The following is a 20866-nucleotide window of genomic DNA, read 5'->3' on the forward strand; positions in this document are numbered from 1 at the left end:
TTTTAAATTTCTTATTTTTATTTCCTGTTTTCTTATTTGCAGTTCTGTAGTAATCAATTTATTTCAAAAACAGGAAGAGAAAGAGCATGATATCAACCAGGAAGTGAAATGGTACAGGAAACATTTTATCAATCAGAGACAAAAACCCTCGGGGGAGTTATTCTTCACGCAAGCATAAAGGTAGCATTTGCCCACTCAAAAGAGAAGGAGTAACTTTTTTATATATACTTTTTGTCACCTACCACAATCCATGGTTTGATTCACCAAAGCAAGCAGCTTTCATTATTTTGGCTGATATCTGAAAACTCTTAAGAGTTTTGTCAGCACCATTACTAAAGATGCTTCCATGACATTATGATGGTACCATACCTCCTATTCTTAGTTTCTTCATTATTGCTTTTCCATTTGATGCTTGCTTTTGCCTTGCTGCATTTTTGTTCGGTTTTAGTTTTTTTTGTCTTCACAGCACTGTCACCTGCTGATGCAGCTACTGCTCTAACCGTACTAAGACTTTTTGCACAGCTGCCAGTTCTAACTTGAGCTATGTGGCCAAGTCCAGGTTGCTAATCTGGAGAATGACGTCCCTGCCTTGTGCTTCAATGCCCAGAAAGTTGCCATCCGTGGTGCGGTGTAAAATTGCAGGCTACCTATTATTGCCAGAAGTCAACACTTTCACCAGCTAACATTTCTGTGGTGGCATTTTTTTCATGCTCAAAATACAACGAAAATAATACTGCATCAATTCACTTCTGTAGGGCAGCTATTACATAGCAATTAAATACCATTTATATAAACAGAGCTGCTGGTTGAAGTTCATGCTTGTAGTTCAGGATTAAAAAATACAGATCGCTTCAGTGGAAGCATTTTTTTGAGCTTTTCTGAAAATGTTCATGAAAGTTGAATGAAATCATCTACCTGTTTGGTTGGTTTTGTTTTTTGTTGTGTTTTTTTTTTTTTACTTTTTCCAAAATAAAGAGCATACTGTTTCTGCATATGCAATTATTTTACATATGAACCCAGGCCACTAAGAATCTTCAAAGGCACGTTTATTTACTGGTTCCTAACACTGCTAACACTCAGCTCCATTTGGACAACTGCAGACTAGTGTTTCTTTCTAGTGGCTATAAGGCCATTGTAAAAAGGGTACTGATGCTAGTAGAAGGCCCAGATACCCCAGGAGAAAATGGATGAGAGGACAACAAAATGGCCATTGTCTCAGCAATGGATATATAACAATAACATCCATAATTTTTCCTTATTAATTTTACATTGAATATGGAATTACAATATTTAAGAACTCTTGATTTTGAGTTATGCAAAATTATAACTTTCTGTTTCTTATCATAACTTATTTTTTAAAGGAAAAGTATATCATCACATTGCATTGTCATTCCTGAAAATATCAGATGCTCAACACCTATGAAAATCAAGCAGGTTTTATTGAGGAGCTTAAATTTGGACTTAGCAACCTAATTTTAGCCTCCGAAGTTTGAATTTAATTTAAGGTGACACTGTATTTCTGTACAGGCCAAGCTTGGCCTCATGTTCTTTAAATAAAGCACCTTCAATTTTACTTGAAAGGATGATATCTAAATCAAAGTAGAGGGTTCTTTTGTCTCCATTGGTTCTAAAGCTGTAATAAGTGGTCATGTAAATTATCCCATTCATACTAATTTATGCCAAAATATGTGTCATATTTGCAACAGGTATCAAGAGTAGATTAGGACAAAGTACAAGGCAAAAAGTAAAAGCTGCCAAATTGCTCTCCTCAGAATGTGATCTTACAGGTATTTCTTGAATCTGTTTAAGGCCATTGTATATCATATGGGCAAAAGACCTGTTATTAATACACTGATGCATAAAGCACTACTCCACTGCATTTTGTTCCATTTTTAAACGCATTCATGCTTTAACAAAAAGAAACTGGATTTCTATAACAATTTATGCATAGTAGGGGTGTAACTAGGAGTAAATGCACAATCTCTGTGTACCAGCCACAAGGTGTATTTCAAGAGGCATTCATGATAACCTTTAGAAAATTATCAGTTTTCTTCAAAGCAATAATTTACAGGAATCCATGAGAAACTCATACATAAAACAAATCTGAATATGCACCTGATGGCCCTGGTGTTTTTCATAACCAAAATGAACACGGCAGTGGGCTTAACATGACAGATAGAAGACCAACAGAAGCCCAGAGGGTCTTTTTCATGAGTAACAGCTGTATGAACAAATACTATGAAGAATGAAAAAGTACAGTCTGAAGTCCTAACAGGACTTAGTCAAGGAATGCACTAATTCACTTCAAGTAAAATAAACAAGGTTAAAGAATAACCAACCTTGAATCGTCCTCTTGAAGAAAGCCTTGCAGGCCTCGCAGGAAGCCACTCCATAGTGGTACCCTGATGCAATGTCACCACACACCAAACACAGTCTTTTGGGCATCGAGTTCAGCATATATTCACACTTGGTCTGTGAATCTTCAGCAATAGTACTGGAGCAGTCATCATACCGTTTCCTGACTGGCCCATTGCCCCCAAGCCCTGTGGCTGAAGGGTAGAGGGGAGGTGAGTCCAGCCCGTTCTGATGTCCATTCATGGTGGAACTGTAGCTCCCGCTGGCGTCTGAGGAGCCACCGGGGCTGTGGTGGTTGATGCTGTCCGTCAGAGAGGCAGGGCTCGACGGTTCCGTCTTGATGTACGACGAACAGCTAGAATCAATGTGTCGATCTTTGCTTGACATTCTGCAGAGAAGCCTGTAGTGGGGAGAGAGAGAGAAAGAAGAATCTGTGTATTAAAGACAGTGCTCTTTAAGGCTGCTCTGAAAGGGTTAGGGACTGCACATCATTCATTCATTAGTCAATACCTCTTGTTCTACATGAAGGTAATCAGCATAAGGGCATGACAGAGCTTTGTCAAACCTCCAGACAGGCAGTAAACAAAAACTTCAAAGAGACCAAATCCGTCTGTTGTCCCCTCCACCTGCCCTATAGGCTATGTGTCAACTTCACATCAACTCTAAATTCTGAACTTGTCATCTAGCAAGTCAAAACATTTAAAAAATCCTATTAGATGACTTGGTTATTAAACATCTACCTTTTTACATCAATATTTTCTTTCTTCCATCATTATGAGGAACAAATATTTCCAAGTTTGATCTCACAAATGTTCTGCTTGGTAATTAATATTTGTCAAGGCACTTGACTAAAACATGCATCCATCATCTATTGATCTGATCCCAGAATCAAAAAGCAAGTCTCCCACATTCTTTTTCTTTGTTTAATATTGCTTTATTATAGATATAGCTATTTAGCAATGGAGTAGCATATCAGCAGGGAACTCTAACAAATAATTAAGGCTGGACTCCATTTTCACAAAATCTCAGTGAAATGACTCATCAGCTCTGGCTGCAATTACTTTCTAGCCATTATCCTCAGACTAACCAGTAATAACTATGCCACTATCCCATATATCTACAGCTCTATAGGAACTGACATTTTACATGTTCCATTCTTGGATTTTTAAAAAGTATCAGGAAATTTTAGATAGGAGTTTTGTCATTCAGGAGATGTGATTCTGTCTTTCTTACATTTTCAGAATTAAGTTTCTGAAATAAAACCATATAACATTTGATCTGACAAGTTTTTTCAAAAAAAAATAAAAATCTTCTTTGTCTATTTCATCACAATTTTTTTTAGTATTTTTACATCTATTTTAGTAAGAAGGGACAAAAAATAACAATTATGAAGCTCCAAATCAGATACTATGTTCATTTTCTACAGCTGTGATTATGATACCAGAGTAGCAAATGGTCTACCCAGCATTATCCTGACAGTACTCTCAGAAGCTGCCAAAGTACAGGTGACAGTTATGAGCATTTCTCCAGAAATATTATCAGCAGAAAAGCAACTACCCCATAAGGCTACACACCTGGAGCTATAGATTCATGTTTTCAAAGCAAATTCATGAATCCAAACAATTTGACTGACTTAACTTGCTAAAGTTATGAGATCTTGTATTTACTTTTTCACCTTTTCATGTTTAATAAAACTGTTTTCTGCTCCAAGATCTGGAATCAACTTCACCAATGGAAAACAGACAAAAATCCAGAGTGTTGGGTTCCTTTCCAATGAGAGTAACAGACCAAAGCTTGACCCTTCATTAAACACATCTGCTTAGGATGAGATTTACCCTAAAATCAGTGCCCATGGATCTTACTTAAGACCTCTTAATTGCTGTGATCTTTACAATCAAATTCTATTGAAAACAAATGCCATGTGAATTTGGAAAATGGCCAGATTAATGTGCAAAAATGCTACACTCCAAACCTGAAATCAGTACTTATTTGGGGAGGTGGAAGGAGCTAGCTATCTGGTGTCAGCAAATAAACCAAGGAAATGGGAAGGTTAAAGCCATGAAAATATCTTATTACAGTGGACCACCTGCTTGCGTTGTCCTTTCCTCAAGAACTGGAGGGGGGGAAGTCCCCTTGCCAGCCTGCAGTAGCGTGTGCCTTTTCTTCTGCATCTGCTGCCTTGTAGCCGTCACTGTTAATGAGTGCTGTAATTAATAGATAGCTCTCTCTTGTCTCTCTACTTGCACTCTGGGCTAAGCACTTTCCTCAAGTCAACGTTTGAAAGAAAGCGGGTCGGCGCTGACTTACAGCAGCTCTGCGAATTCCTTTTAATTTAGAGCACTTACACCACCACTCCACTTATTACCTTATAATTACTGGACCGCTCTCACATACATTACAATCTTAGACTAGAGCTAGAAGTTATTAGGGTACTAAAACATGGTGTCGCTCTGTCTCACTCTCCTCTTTCTCTGACACTGAATTTTATACAGCTAGGACTAAAAATACCAATTCACTTTCACATTCTGGCAAGTTATTTTTTACATTATTTTCCTATATACTGGTGATAAGGTCCTCTTACTGACCATGCATTTGGCCTTCTTTTCACCTACCTTGTGCTGAGAAACCACAGCAAAAAAAAATCTCAAAATACAGCAACAGGACTAACTGCCTACAGTCTGTCATGGAATCATAACCAGCTTGATGTCATGTTCTCATCTAAGATTCCTATTGTCAGGGTTTTTTTGTCTAATTTGTGCAATAATGAGCTCGGGTGTCACCCTTCACAGAAAAACCATTTGCAATTAATTAGTTGTCCAAATGCACGTTGTTTTAGCCAGTGCAGAAGTGGATAACTCCCACTCCAAGCAGTCAGAACAAAAATATAATCTCAGTTCTACAAGCATTAAAATCTGATCCCCAGTGTTGCTTAGGCTAAAGTCAGTCTGCTGATGCTTCTGAAGTAGCACTTTCTGGTACTAACCAAGCCAGAGCTGTTTTTGGCTGCAGCTTAAATGGTACAGACTGGATTGGTGCATGCTGGCAAAGCACAAATGCAGTTAAAACATTAACTGCTCCAAGGAAAAGCAAAAACAACAGCGCCTGACTCTGAGAACAAAAACTTTCTCAGTCCCTAAGAGGTGAATTGGAGGCAAGGCTGGGCACTAGCTGTGTGTGGGCAACAGACACCTACTGCTTTCACTCTTTCGTTACAGTACCACATCTGAACAAAAGTAATTCAGAGCCATCTTACATGGATGGCAGGTGGGACCACCATCAAATTATCATGCTGAACATTTGGAATAATGCCTAAACTAGATCTCTGTAAAATCCCTCCCTCAGTTCCCTCCTAATTACTACTTAGCTCGTTACACTGAAGAATTCCTAGACACCATTGCATTATAGTCTAAAACTACAGTTGGAGCTTAATTCTCTCTTCCTCTCTGTGTCTGAAATTCTACAGCTCTATTATTCAAGCCTGAAATATTCACAACTATCTATAAATTCAATTGTCAGCTGGTGGGTTTTTTTCTAGACCTCACTTCAATCTAAAATTAGAGGCACTAAAATTCACATTAACTCTAAGAGGAATGTAGTGAATAAGACTTTATTTCAAAAGAACACCTTTTTGTCAGAAAGAGCTATTTTCAAGATGATGGCTTTATCTGCATTCAAAGAGTATAAGCCCAATTCCACATTGTGCTGTTAATGCAAAAATTTTAGGTCACATTGGATTAATAAAAATCTAAATTTAGTTAAGGTTTATGAATAGAAATAACATGTGTCATATAAAAATGTACAGTATTTATTTTAAAGCCTTGGTGGGGTTTTGTTGTTTTTTGGGTTTTTTTCCTCTATTAGATATTCAGTCAAATAAATGGCAGCTCCATTTGTGGTGGGCAATCCTCAGGTAAATTTCCCAACAACTGGTAGCTCTTAGGTAAACTTTCCTTTCACTAACATTAGGGAAAGTAACTGGCTTTTGAAGCATTGCCATGCCCATATACAAGAGAAACTGCATAGCGTGCTGCAAGCCTCAAGTAATATGCAACATAAAGCATGACTCTTCACATTTCTAATAAATTTATTTCACAACACCTTCATGTCAGAAAGGCACAATGAAAGAGCACTTCAATATGCATCTCCTACTTTAAAATGGTCTTAAACAATAGCGAATAAATTGTAACACTATGTGCTTACGAAAGGTTGAATACATTAAGAATTTATTAATGCAATCACATTCATATTTCCATCTACCTGCCACATCACTAATGATATTGACAGTGCTGACACTGGCTAAATCAGTATCAATATACAAGTGGAGTGCAAAAATTAACTGCATCTGATTACAGTATATAGCCTAAAAAAAAAAAAAAAGCCACTGGGAACTCTTTATATTCCATCCATCCATGCAACACATTCAAAAAGTTACTTTTCCCTCATCTTCCCCATTACCAATACCTAAGGGAGGTAAAGACAAAATGCCTATACTTCATAATTTGTGAACATATTTCATGCTCACTTTTCAAGTAGGAAAAGCTCTGCTTACAGCATCATTCATTGAAACACAATGCTATGGGTTGGAAGGGTCCTCAAGAGATTGAGTCCAACTGCCCCCCCTGCAAAGCAGGACCATTTAGGGCAGACCACAGGAATGTGGTCTTGAAAGTTTGCAGAGAAGGAGACTCCACAACCTCTCTGAGCAGCCTGTTCCAGCGCTGCGTCACCCTCACAATAAAGAAGTTTCTCCTCACATTGAGGTGGAACCTCCTGTGTTCCAGCTTGTACCTGTCGTTCCCTGTCCTATCACTGGGCACCACCAAAAAGAGACCATCACCTTCATCTTGACATTCACCCCTCAGATATTTACATACATTAATAAGATCTTATCTCAGCCTCCTCTTCTCAAGACTAAACAGCTTCAGTTTTCTCAGTATTTCTGCACAGAAGCAATGTTTGAGTCACTCAATTCACTACATCAGCTGTGCTGGTGGTTTCAGTGACAGTAATAATCGGTCACAATAATTAGAATAAGCACCTTTATTATAGGCCAACACAAAAGTCCACTTTGAGCTGCACATGAAGGTTTTCTGTCCTGAAGAGAGAATTACCCTATTTCCATAAATGTCAGAATTGACTATTAGCAGTTGACATTTTTAATGACAGCTACTACGTGGGCGCATCAGCAAGGCAGGTGTTATTATGCACACCTAGGTGCTTTTTACACTAACAGAGCAATCCACTTGATTTTCCCCCTATACATTCCTCTAACTTACATGCATGTCAAACAAAGGTGGTCTTGTTATCCTCATATTTTAACTATAAAAACTAACCCAAGTCTTGGTCTAGGTGACATTAAATCTGTAGCAGGGTCAGGAACAGAAGCTAGCTCCTTACTTTTGCTGTACAGATCACACTACCAAATACAGTGCTTCCTTTCAGTACCATTTCACAGGTGTATACCAAAATCAGCAGACAGAAAACGGTGCAGCATCTTCCAGTGATTTCTCACACTTCTGCTCCTCTAAATGTAAGGGGGGGACAAAATGTTTGCATAGAAAGAAATTTAAATGCTGTTTCTTGCACCGACGCCCATAACACCACCTCAAGACTTTCACCGAGTCCTGTTAAAGAGCTGAGTAACAATTTCAATTGAGCTGCTTTACACTGAACAGTTTTTTTTCTGCTTCAGCTAATTGCACTCTAGTAAAGTGGCAAAACGTGAATCACTTAGTAGGAAAATGGGCACCAGCTGCTATTGTCAGACAATGGAGATGCCGAAGAAAAGGAAAGTGACTGAATGAAGTGTCATGTCAGAAATCAACGGTGCAACGTGTGATTTGAGAAAACATGACTACTTTACAGAGACAGGGTGTCATTATGGCATCACAGTAATACGATGCTTTGACAACTGCTGGGTCTAACATATCATCATTGCATTAAGGTGCACTGGCTTAGTTGGAAGAAGGAAAAGTAAGGATTTCTTCTTTTAATAAGAAATATCGTGAGGCCTGGTTGGTTAACCTAGTGGATGGGATTATTAATTGTGAAGTACTGCTAATCTTGCGCCATGCACACACAAAGCAAGCTGTTGTTAGGCATCAGGTCTTTATTAATGAACAACTATGCAGAGCCAGGTAGTAAAGAGTACCCTGCACACAACAGAATGCCTGTGGTGAGTTATTGGGAGTGTTGTGTTGTGGGTTGTTTGTTTTCTGAACAAACACTGAATTTTTCACTGGTTTTGGTGTTTGGATTTTTGGGGGGGGTTGTTTGTTTGTTTGTTAAGTTCTTCTTTCTTTCATGTTTTTTGAAACCTTCACAACTTCATCTTGGTAAGACAAAACAAAGCAAGTCAATGACTTCTTCCAGAGCTGTCACATCTGCTAGAAGCCAAAACAGAAGTAGCAATGCTTGAAGCCATCGTGTTGTTACCAGCAGTGGCCTCAGCTAGCTGATGATTGGTGACAGAGGATCCAGCTTTCTAAACAGTTATTATTGCTCTGTACGCAATCGACCAAGCTCTGCTAAAGCATTTCCTACAAAGAAGGCAGGGGAGGACTGCACTTCTGAAAGGTCATTTTTAGCTTAACAAAACAAGCCATTATCTGAGGCCCTTCACATTTGTACCTCATCTAAGAGGCTACACTGAATTTCTTTTCTGTGCTGCTTTTAAGAAGGACAATTTTACAACTGCCTAACATGCAACTACTGCAGACCCTTCAAAATCAGGTGGAATTATTTTAACCACCCCTACCTCTCTCCCTGTCATATACAAATATTCACTATTGCATCCCTTTCTGTTTCAAGTTGATTCCTTGTGCTTCCTGGTTGATAAACTTTGTTAACAAGAAGGAAATGATCCTGAGATACCCCGATGGGTTGCAAATTATCACTGCTGACAGCTTCTGCGTTTAAAGATTATATCTGATGCAACAATGCATACTAGTGTCATTTATCTTTAGCTCATTTCCTTGGACCTATTTCAACTGAGGGTGAGCATCTCTTGTTTATAGCTCTAAATACTGTAAGTGAGCAACTGGCAAATCAATAAAACTGTTAAATGCATAATAATACTGTGTAATTACTTACATGATGTTTTGCATAATTAACTGTCTGAGGTGTTCCTTGATATAATGGATACTCAGAGTATGGAATAACCTATAAGCCTATAAAACACACCCTGTTTATATGAACAGAAATTATGTTTAAAACTCTCATTCTAATAATCCAAATCAGGCTTTGGCACTGTATGACAGAAAGCCTTCCTTTCCTGCCAAGTCTAAATCAATTCTTATGGCATTACTTCATAACTAACGTGATATTTCACTGATGATGACTATTACCCTGATTACTTGGAAGTAATGTAGTAATAGCAAAAATACACTTAGATTAAACAAACTACTGCTATTTAATCAATATTATTGAGACAAACTAAGTGTTTTAATAAGTCTGTATAGATGCACTAATGCTAGTTTAATTAAATGTATCCTTAGACATGCAGAAGCTGTGTGGCATACAGATCCTATGGTTTCACAGACTGTAACATTACTCTTCTGAATTTAAAAGCTGAAGCACTTTATAGCCAAAAGAATTTACATCATCTCAGACTGCAAAATTAATATTTTTTACATTGGGCACTCTTTTGGGAACATAAAGTAAACAGGAAAGAACAAAGAGCCAAAAAAGAACACCTTTGAGCCAAAATACCAGACAACTGAAGAGGTGCCAGCCTACAATCATCCAGCGTATTCAATATATGTCACTGAAACACACTTACAAAAGGAAACAAAAAATTAAAATTCCAACTGAGGTAAAAAATAAAGTTGATTTGAAAAACGAAATGCCCAAACCTTTATATTTGTATGCATATATGCAATATATATCCTATTAGCTCTGTTATGCACTACTACTAACACACTAGCACCACAGAAAATTTTCTGTGGAAACTTGCCTACTTCTACGGATTTCCTTTATTTAAAGTAGAATAAGATAAATTTTTTTGGTATGCTGTGATGATTCAGTTTTCAAATACTGAAATTTTAATTTTTTTTTAATTTTATTTTAAAGCAAGTACTGAAGAGAAGGCAATAACAAGAAGCAGACGGCACTTTAAATCAAAATCATTCTGGAACTCCTGAAAGTTATACATGGAAGAAATCTATGACTTTGTATTTTGTGTATGCAATACGGTTCTGGTATAACTTTAGTCTCAGAAAATACTTCACAGACCTACTGAGTTTTTAGGTTTCTGTTTTTCTCCTGTTTCTAACATTTTTACCTAGTTAAAACATAGGTGAAGTAATGAGAATAAATCAAACTTACTTGTTTACTGGATTCTGCCTAATGTTATGTATTTTTTGGTTGCTTTGGTACTTAACATGTTTTACATGAGTCAGCTCTGCAGTGAGAGAGAAGTGGAGAGCTGCACAAACTCAAACAAAGAGACTTCCCATGCCCCAACAGTTTCAACCACAAGGCTTCAATGTGACTACCAGAGTAACAGCCAAGCCTCATCATATGAAAATCAGTATATTGATCAGGAAGAGTAAAACTTTATTACTCTATTTTCAAACTGCAGACTAGCACTTTAAATTCATGTCACAAGTTGCAGCACAGCAAAATCTGGTTTAGAAGTTAGGTGTTTTTCTGTAATGGAACATCATTTTACTTGTGGTTATACTACAGTGGCATCAGGTGGACTCCACCTGATGTCTCTAGCCCCCAGAGGACACAGTAAAGCATCAAGAAGTCATCTGATTATTGATTGTGAAGATATTTTTTTTAAGTAGAGAAAAATCAACTGAAGTAGCAAAAGAAAATAAAATGCTACATTCAGCTACTTCAAGGGAGAAAAATACAAAACTACAAAAATAAGTAAAGATTTATTCAAGAACATAACAGGCTTTCTAAAGAGGGATTATTTTTAAAAGATTACAGCATCAAAAGCAGTTACTTGCACCAGTCAGAAACCCAGTACTACAGATCAGAGAGACATAGCTGTCATTCATCACTTCCCAAAAGGAAAAAGAAGACACAAAAATGCCTTCAGTCTCAAGACAGAGCCAAAGTTTGCACCATCAGATTTTTCACAATTTTTAGCAGCCACTTCTTTCCATCGCTGAAAGGCAGAGTGTAGGTGTGTGCACACCATGTACCTGCCTCCCCACCCAGCTCCCTCTCTGGTTTTCTCCAGATTTATAACAGAAGAATTATAATTTGCCAACCAACCTCTGTTAGATTGGAGAAGCGATTAGAAAGAACATACCAGAAATAGTATCTGAGAAGACTCAGGACTGAAACTTACAAGGCAAGTGAATCCCACCCCCTCACTCAGCTGGCTCCTGAGTGTGTCCTGTCCTCCCAGCCACACACCACTCCTGTTAAATCCTCCCGTACACACACACAAGCAACCCAGAAGCTGCTTGGTGAGTTGGAAAATGACGTTTTCCTGCAATCAGTGTTTAAGTGAATGTTTGTCCCAGTGTGTTACACCATGCTGTCAGCTAGCAGCAGGGAGTCGTTGAGTTGTTACTACATTTGATTTTACTGCCAGTAGGAAGCTTTATTTCTACCAACTGTTAGTTGCCAGCTCTAAGGATCTTCTCTTACTTTGAGAGGGTTTTATTTATTTATTTTGTAGATGCAGTCCATTCTTTTTCACTCTGAGGACTTCTAGTGTACAGCAGAAGCATTTCCACATATGGCAGCAGTGCCTTCACGTATGCTTGCTGTCTTAAACATTAAAAACTAATTCTATTAAGGCAGCTCTAAGTCGATTCTGACACACATCAGAAAAGTGATTTTTATATCTGAACACCTGGACTGAGAGGTGAAAAGATAAAAACTTAAGGAAACTGAAGCAGGGGAATTTTTTGTCATATTTTCCAAAAATGTGGGATTACGGTATGGAGAGGTAAATTGGGTGCATTCCTTCCAAGGAGAGTGCTTGCTATCCAGACAAGAGTTTGGAAATCTCTGCTCAGCAGCATATGCTTCCAAAGAGAGTTTTTAGTAGGGCTTTTTGTTTGCTTGTTTATTATTCATATATATCCTGAAAGGTTTCTCCTCTGTCAAACAAGATCCTATAACTTTAACAGTTGTTTACAATGCTTTCTCTTCCTACACAATAATGATGATTTTGATAATTAGGATCTAATTATAATGAATCTGACAACAACTTCCAACAATGAAAAGCATCTTTAGAAAAACGAAAGCATATGCATGAATATTGCAGGGAGGTGGGGTGGGGGAGAGAAATACCTTCCTATGAGACAGCCTGAGAACACAGGCTGAATGGAAAAGTAATTAACACTAAAGAGCTAAAACTGTAATTAAAGAAAATTTCATTAAAGGGAGGCAGGTGATTCCACTTTCCTAAATATGACAAGGTGCTGTATAAAAATAAAATAGCAGGCAGTTTCAGTGAGTGGAGCAGGAAAGCCATGTCTTTAACCAGATCAAATTCTCGAAATTGGCTGTCAAGACGGGATTGTTGTGATTTATACCCGTCTATCAAGCGCACGAAAGAGAGACAGGAGAGGAAAAGAGGCAAGCTGCTGTCGCTTCCATTCGCAAAGCACCTTTAATTTCCACGGCACCATCTGTTACCAAATCTAATTCACATTCCCTCCTAATCTGGTTTAGTTCTGTAATACTAATTCTTCCACTACTCTTAGGAACATCGCTCTCAAGAAAAAGCTTTGGTTCTGGGTTGGTAAAAAATTGAATATTATACAGTTAAGGTTCTGGTGACTTAAGTGAAGCATGCTGCCCATTAAAATGCACTCCTAGTAACAGGATTTGTTTCTAGTCAGTGCAGAGATACAGAATTACTCACATTTGAAAAAAGCCATGGGTGGAGGAGGGGAGAGGAAAAGAAGGGGAGTAAAGGCAGGGGGGAGTGGGGGGAAGAGAAATCACAGCTGATGATAGGAAAGCAGGCTGTGGACATGAAAGCAGAGGTTGTCATAAAATACAATTGTTGTCAAGTTTAGTCACTTTCAGTACTGGCTATAAAATCACTTTTTCACGGTCTCATATTGAAAGCTTGAAACCGTATTTTTTGCTAGGGAAACTAAAAGGAGTGCATTGTAAGAGTCTATGAAGGAGAAAATATTTCTTTCAACCTATGAGATGCAAATGTCTGTAAGAAACCAAAAAGGTAGAGACAAAAATTTAAAGTGATTCAGAAGAGTCTCCTGATAGCCATAGTCTTACTTGCAGCTGTTTGATGATGACAAAAGCCCCAATTACTTTTATGGAACTTGGAAACAAAAGAAAAGGACCAAGTCTTTCCCATGGGCTAGCCATTTTCAGATGGGTAGTCCCACATCTACTGGGCCTAGGGGTCACAGCTTTCTCCTTGGGTCCCACACACAGCTCCTTGACTAGGACCTCTTGAAATCAACATAAAAAGGAAAAAAATTGGACCTAGACAATTCATACTAACATTATGATACTTTATTAATAATGTTGATCTTTTACTAACTAATTTTAACACAGATCTTAAACTGCATTTCCAGAGAATACCATTATTTTGCTCTTACAGATGGGCAAAACAAGACACAGAAAGGTGAAGAGTTGCTTAACACTGCACAGCTGGGAAATGACAGTATGGAACAGAATCAAGATCTTGGGGAATCCCAATGCAGTATATTTCTGCATTATTTGCTAATTGCCATGGCTTTGATGAAAACATCCCTTCAAAAAACGCTAAATATTTATTTCTAAGAAGGGAACTTGCCTTGAACTTCCCAAAACAGGGCCTTTTTTAGTTTTAAATACACAGTTTTCAATGAATGGGAACATTTGTTGTCAGGCTAAATTAAATCTCCTCCTCCTATTCCTACATTAAAATGTTTATTATTCTGTTGAAGTAATCCTGATTTATTTGTATGTAGCCTTCCCAAAAACAAAGCCTATGGCAAGAACAGCTTTAGCCAACACACAGGGTAATGTGCGAGCAATGTGTAGCTGTGAATAGCCCAAGGTTTTTAGGTTGTTTTGGGTTTTTTGTTTGTTTGTTGTTGTTGCTTTTTAATAAGGATTTGAAATGGAAGAGGCAGACAGTATCAGGAAAAAAAAAAAAAACAAAACCAAAACAAAACACACTTTGACAAAATAGTAACACTCTACAAAATGAAAAAAGGAGTGCTCTTTTTCATTAGATGAAAGAGCAATGCATAAATACATTCCTGGCAATAGAAATGATTACTAATCTGTTAACTGCTGTGATACATCCATGAACAGAGATGTCAGGTCTAAAGATGAACGTGAATTTTGAAGAAGTCTCCTCCTCCAGTATCACTGCTTAATTCACAAATTGCTTAAATCATCTGGGTAATTTTATAAGCACTGCTGGGTTTCCTATTTTAATGGGAAGAGTAGTTAAAAAACAAAACAAACAAAACCCCCCACGTAACCACAAAAGTAAATTTGTTCCAAATCCAGCACATCTGCCATTTGTTGTGGGTCAGAACCTTGGGTACAGGAGAACAGACCCAGCAACTCTGAAGCTCTCCAAATTTATACTTGGCTAACAGTGTTATTCCCCAATATAGCCTGTGATTTCAGAGGTTCTAAGGTCCTGATATTCCAATGTGCAAGAAGCAGGTAGATTACCATAACCTAATGCACCCAAAGAAAATCACATTGACAGGCTCTGAGAGCAGAGACGTCTATATTCTTCATTATTTTAACGCTAAAGCACTTGAGTGATATGAGCCCGGGCTGTTAATGCACAACTTTTCTAGTTCTACACTATAAAGTCTCTTCACATTTGTAAATGACAAGGGAGGGGAGAGGGGGGAACAAACACCACAACTATTCCTCTGAATTCTTACTCTTTCTTTGATTATCTGTCTCAATTCTGGAAGCACTGGAAATAGTAAACAGTCAAGCCAAGCAGTTGGGTATGGTACTAATGACTGAATTCACCACATGCTGAGATAAATCAGTGAATTTATCTAAGTAAAACCTATGCAGCTTAAGTCCCTTCTACTCTGTCTTGGATTTTAATGTGTGATTACAGGTTTTTACAAATAAACAAACAAACGTTTGGCTTTTCACAGTTTCTCATTCTTCACATATTACTATGTGTAATTCAAACCTATTTATGCCACTGAGTTTACATGTTGGAAATTTGCCTCTGGATGTAAGCAGCAAAGGTCAGGAAGTAATGGCTTTTGCTTTTAAAACATTTACATGACTCCAGCAATTTTGCAGGATGAACTTTTCACAAAGCCCTGATATGCTTCACACAGGGAGTCAGAAAATTTAGGTAAGTCAAGATATTCAAGTTAAATTGTATTAAGTACCAGATGTGCACCAGCCCAGTTATTACATTCAGTACAAGAACATTGGTACTTGCAATTATAAGGCAATTGCATCAATGTGCTGCAATTATTACACACTGAATCTGTGGTCACCTCTTCTGTAAGAAGTCACTGAGAGACTTGTCCAAGAAAAGCCTTATGCAAATGGATGAGCATTAATTACTCCACATTGCACACTACAAATATCAGCAGTATTTTAATGATAGACTTCCTTCAATTATTTCAACAGTATAATGTCTGGATGGATTTTTTTTTTTTTTTTTTGTAGATCTAGAAGTTCTGCTTAAGTCAACTACCCTTGGGTAAGCAATGAAAGACTTGCCTGAAGAGAGTACTAGCACTGCAATCCACCACTAAACTAAATTAACGCCGTTTTGATCCTGAAGCGTTTTGTGCCTCACTAGTTTCAGTGCAAGTTCAGGGGGCTCAGCAAAGTGAGTATCAGCCCTGATCAGTTCATGGGAGTGCATTAAATGGTAATTGTACCAATTGGACTTAACAGCTTTTATCATGATAGGGCTAAAGTCTGGAATAAAAATCCCCCTGCATATCACCAAGCCTAGAATATACACCAAATCTGCTCTATTCCTTCATTGGTTCTTTACATGGTAGAGTCTGACAGTAACCAAGTCTTTATATTACCACAGCTTCATGGAATAAATAGCCTGGAGATCTAAAAAATAAATTATGAGCAACCAAGGCAACACCAATATACTCAAGACTTTACCTATAGTTGGAAGCTTAACAAACTAAGGGCATTTGTGGAAATCAGCAAGAACACTTAAAAGAGGCCACTCTCATTTTCCCCTGGATAGTTGCATCAAACTGTCAAATCCAAAATGGGACATCAAATGAAATATTTGTCATAGGACAACAAATGATGATAATCAAATGATGATGTGGGATTGGCTGACCGTACATTATATGGACATGGTTATACCTACCGGTTGCATTAAATATGAGAGCCTGAGATTTATGTTATGGGTGATAAGGCCAAGAATGCTGTAAAACTGAAAAAATATGGCAAGAGTATGCAGTACTTCACTACTAGGATAATTATTTATGTAAAAAGTTCTCATTCTTAGACTTCCATCATGTAGGGATAAAATTCATATATTCAAAGAAGACATAATAATAACCTGTCAGCTTGTGGTGATGTATATGTTTTTAATCCAAATGACCACAGTCTCCATTCTACCTGTCATAAAAGGACACAAAAAACTGAGTTTTCCTTTCATAATTCTTTAAATTGAAAGGGAAAAACACAGAAGCATGGTAAGTGGCTCATTCCAGTGGACAGATGGACAGGCAGTAGCAAAAAGTATGAATAAAAGACACTGTTCCTTCACTAATGCTATTTTCACTTGTTACATACTGCAACTCAAAGACAGGGAAGGTAGTCCTTCCTTTGTCTTTTCAAATATACCCTATTCCATACACTAAGAGATTGCTATAAAGACTAAGAAGTGTATTACACTATTTAGCTGTCATTTGAAAGCAATCCTGCACAAACTAGCAGAAAAGCACTTCTTCACATACACCTTACTTCCTTGAGGTACTAGCCCACAAAGGTCCCCTATTCTGAAATTCTCCACTACTGGCAGAAATTTAATGTATCTATCAGTCTCTTCCGGTGCAGAAGGAAAACTACACAGTCCCTTCTACCCACCGCACATACAAACCCACACCACATATAAGCCACAAATCTTCCCTGGTCTGCATTCTTCCAGGGTGAAAATTACAAAGGAATTTAACTAAGTTAATTTTAAGTGCTGAAAATGTAGGCAGACTGCTCAGTTATTTCATTTTAAAAGATCTTCATTTTCCCATCTGTGTTATGGCAATTTTATTACACATTCGGCAAATTTACAGTAACAAGATGTTCCCCTGACAAATTAATCACTTTCCAAGCATTTTATCATATAAATAAAATATCACCTCAAGAGAGAAAATCAGCTCAATCAGTTGATTTAACCCATCTTTCGGGGAACTCGTCTGAAACAGATTGAGCGCATTTTCTCTGAAGAGGGACTGCACACACATCCTCCTGGACTCCCAGCTCATATGGTGAGATTTTTCCAAAAGAAAATGTTTAAGACTAGCTGATAGGATGCAAGATTCTTACTGTACAAATTACAGCGCTGCAATGACAGTTCTCCATCAGGAACAAACAGAGACTCATTTAAGAGCAGGTATAGGTATTAACTGAGGATCTGCATTTCCCCTTAGGACACTGCTATTTGTGCAACGTTCTCTGGTGTTTTACAACAATCACAATATAAAGAGTAAATACATACAGTTTTTGATAATCTGCTCTAATGTTTTATGAATATCACAATAAGATAACACAGGTAAAACTCCAACCAGTTTTTTCTTGGCTTTTTTGAATTTACCCAGTGCTCTCTGATCATTTTCAAAAGTAAATTTTGTTTTACAAAAAAACAAAAGAGACTGGCAACATTAGCTATGCAATATATGAACAGCAGTGGGTTCAATTTAAGTTTTCCCAAACTAAATCTCAGAACAACCAAATGCCTTTCTGGAGAGACTCTTGTCCCTAAAGAAATTTAACCTCCCTGCCATTTAACCTTTCTCCCTGTGCTCTGCTTACACTATTCTACTTTCCATTCAGCAACTGCCAACAACTATAAACAATAAGAAGTACCTTTCCTCTCTTTGTGTCACTAGACTCTATAGAGTTGTTAAATCCAAACAATTTTAGTCAGATTTGTTATTTTTTACCTGGAGTAAGTATTACCAATACAGTCTTCTTTCTTTATTTACTCCATCACTCAAGAAATACGACAGCAAATCATCCTTGTACCAGAAGAACCACCCCACCAGACAACACTGATACATAATTCTTGCAACATGACTATGTTCTTCAGTGAGATATCGACAACATTCTCAAAGTTTAGGATGACAAGGAAAAGAGAATTCACACATCTACATAGCCTTTCCATCCCCTTTACTCCCTCAGCAAAACACCAACTTTACCTCCCCAAATATCAACACACACAAAAAATGTATATACACCACAATTCACCAACCTACATGCAGGAAAACAGCACGTTTTATGGAATGCTATCAAATAGCAACATAAATGCTAATATTTGCTACTTAGCCCATATAACTAATAATGCTGTAAATAGCCATATTAATACTACAAGGCATCAGTATTAAAAGCTGCAAGCTCTGTACAACCTTGGATGGCTTAAGTGTTAGCAATAAAGAATGCTTCTATGAACAATTATGAAATCTACATACAAACACAAAATTCTATATGCTACATGTATCTTTTACATGCTAAAACATTCCTAGTTTAAATACTTTATAAATAAATTACTTTTTGAGGTCATGAAACAACAAAGCATTCTAACCACATGCCAGAGTCATTTCAGTTGTTTAAATGGATGCCACAAACTTGGGGTAGGGGGATGGGGAAAGAAAGACAGACAGACAGAAAAAGACAGAAAGACAGACAGAAAGAAAGAACCACAAGACATACACAAGACAACAACTTACAGTGCTTTCTACTGTTGTTATTTTTCTAAATTGGGAAAAATATAAACATTTATTCTACAAGATGCAAGTACACGTGGCCAACTGGAAAAGACCTCATTGACCTCTTCTTCCAAGTACTTAGCCAAGAAGTTTACTACCTGTATTAAATACTTATGCATACAAGCTTTGAAGGACCAAGTCCCAAAAATTAGTGTTTCGTTTAAAAAGCAGCTTCTCCAGCTTCTACTAGAAAAAATGGCATTCTAAAAATGCAGTGTGTCATGGGGTGCTTGCTTCTTTCCTTGAAATGTAAACAGTGGAAGTATCTTTTCCTGTTCTACTAAGCGGATATTGTTAAAATACTCGAGCAGCTGGAACCTTAATTCAATGGAAGATATTCTGTTCTCAGCCAGTACACACCAATCAACCATTTTTGATCTAAACACAACTGAAAGGAGTACTTTCCTTAATTATGAAGTATAAAATTCAAACACTGTGATAAGAAAAAAAGATGCAATACTTGCACTTACATTTATAAAGCAGAGCAAAATTTACTAAGTGACATCAGAATACAACTTTGAATCCAGCATCCTGCTAGACACTAAAGACCCAGGTGCCAGTGTAACCACTGTGGAAATGGATGAATTTGATTCCATATAGTAAGCACGCAACTGCTTTCCTGATTGAGCTCACCTGATTACAGCATATGGCCAGTATTTTATCAAAACTTCTACAACATTCAAACCAAAGCATAATACAGAGCCTTCCACAAAATGAAGGGCAAATCTTGCAGACCTCAGGTAGGGCAGAAAGCTCTGGGGTAAGAAGTCACCTCACAGAATGGTGAGCATTCCTTATTTAATCCAAATTCCTACTAACATTTATTCTGGCAATATCTAATTGAGGCAACACATCTTCATTTGGTACTCTTTTCACAGTCTGCTGGTGGACTTAAAAAATTCTGCACAAGGCCCTCAGATGCTTTGGCCTAAATGTTTGGGACACATAAAATTCCTTCAATTGGTTTTTAAATTAAAAATTAAACTCCTCTTTTGAAAGTCATGTCCTTGCAAGTTCTGAAGTAGCCACTAATCCTTTTATACACCATAAAATATTTTCATCATTTTTTCCTCCCCTGGAATTGTTTCCTCATTCACCACAGAACACATACTGTACTCCTAAAATCATTTAACAGCAGAGTCAATCTACGAGAAGAAAGAGAACTCAAAGACCTGGAAAGTTAAGAACATAAAGTTTAAATTACTTTCAAAGGTTAAATTAATCTTCACTTAATGGGGTGATCATCTAACTTCGGGGATCACATTTTAGATGGAAGATGGATATTCACATTGACTTAGATACTTTAAGACAGTCTCCAGGATCTCAACTTTGCAAACAAAACCTCTTCAATCTGAGGATGATACAGGACACAGAACCTTTAAATTTGAAAGATGACAAAGTGGATTATTGGTTAGTTACACATTCCAGCAAGGAGATCCATTACCACAGACATTCTACTACAAGTACACAATGTGCCTTAATAGTAGCTAGAACCTTATTGGCTTAAAAAAAAAAACAACGTAAAAAGGGTTTTGCATGCGAATTGAACTTAATAGGTTTGACATGGACTAACCTTAAAGAATCCAATCCACTCAAATCCCTTTGAAGGC

The 20866-nt window shown here is 37.5% G+C and overlaps 1 protein-coding gene across 14 annotated transcripts in view; it reads right to left on the reverse strand.

Annotated features, from left to right (window-relative positions):
* The window catches only part of ESRRG (estrogen related receptor gamma), a 412676-nt gene that overhangs the window by 128694 nt on the left and 263116 nt on the right, over nt 1-20866 (reverse strand). For all 14 annotated transcript variants that reach the window (XM_054170053.1, XM_054170113.1, XM_054170100.1 and 11 more), the window contains one exon: nt 2340-2755. In XM_054170053.1, the coding sequence (XP_054026028.1) occupies nt 2340-2755 (416 nt within the window). The remainder of the gene's footprint in view (nt 1-2339; nt 2756-20866) is intronic.

The sequence above is a fragment of the Dryobates pubescens genome, chromosome 2 (genome assembly GCF_014839835.1).
Source record: "Dryobates pubescens isolate bDryPub1 chromosome 2, bDryPub1.pri, whole genome shotgun sequence".
In the NCBI taxonomy this organism is placed as follows: Eukaryota; Metazoa; Chordata; class Aves; order Piciformes; family Picidae; genus Dryobates; species Dryobates pubescens.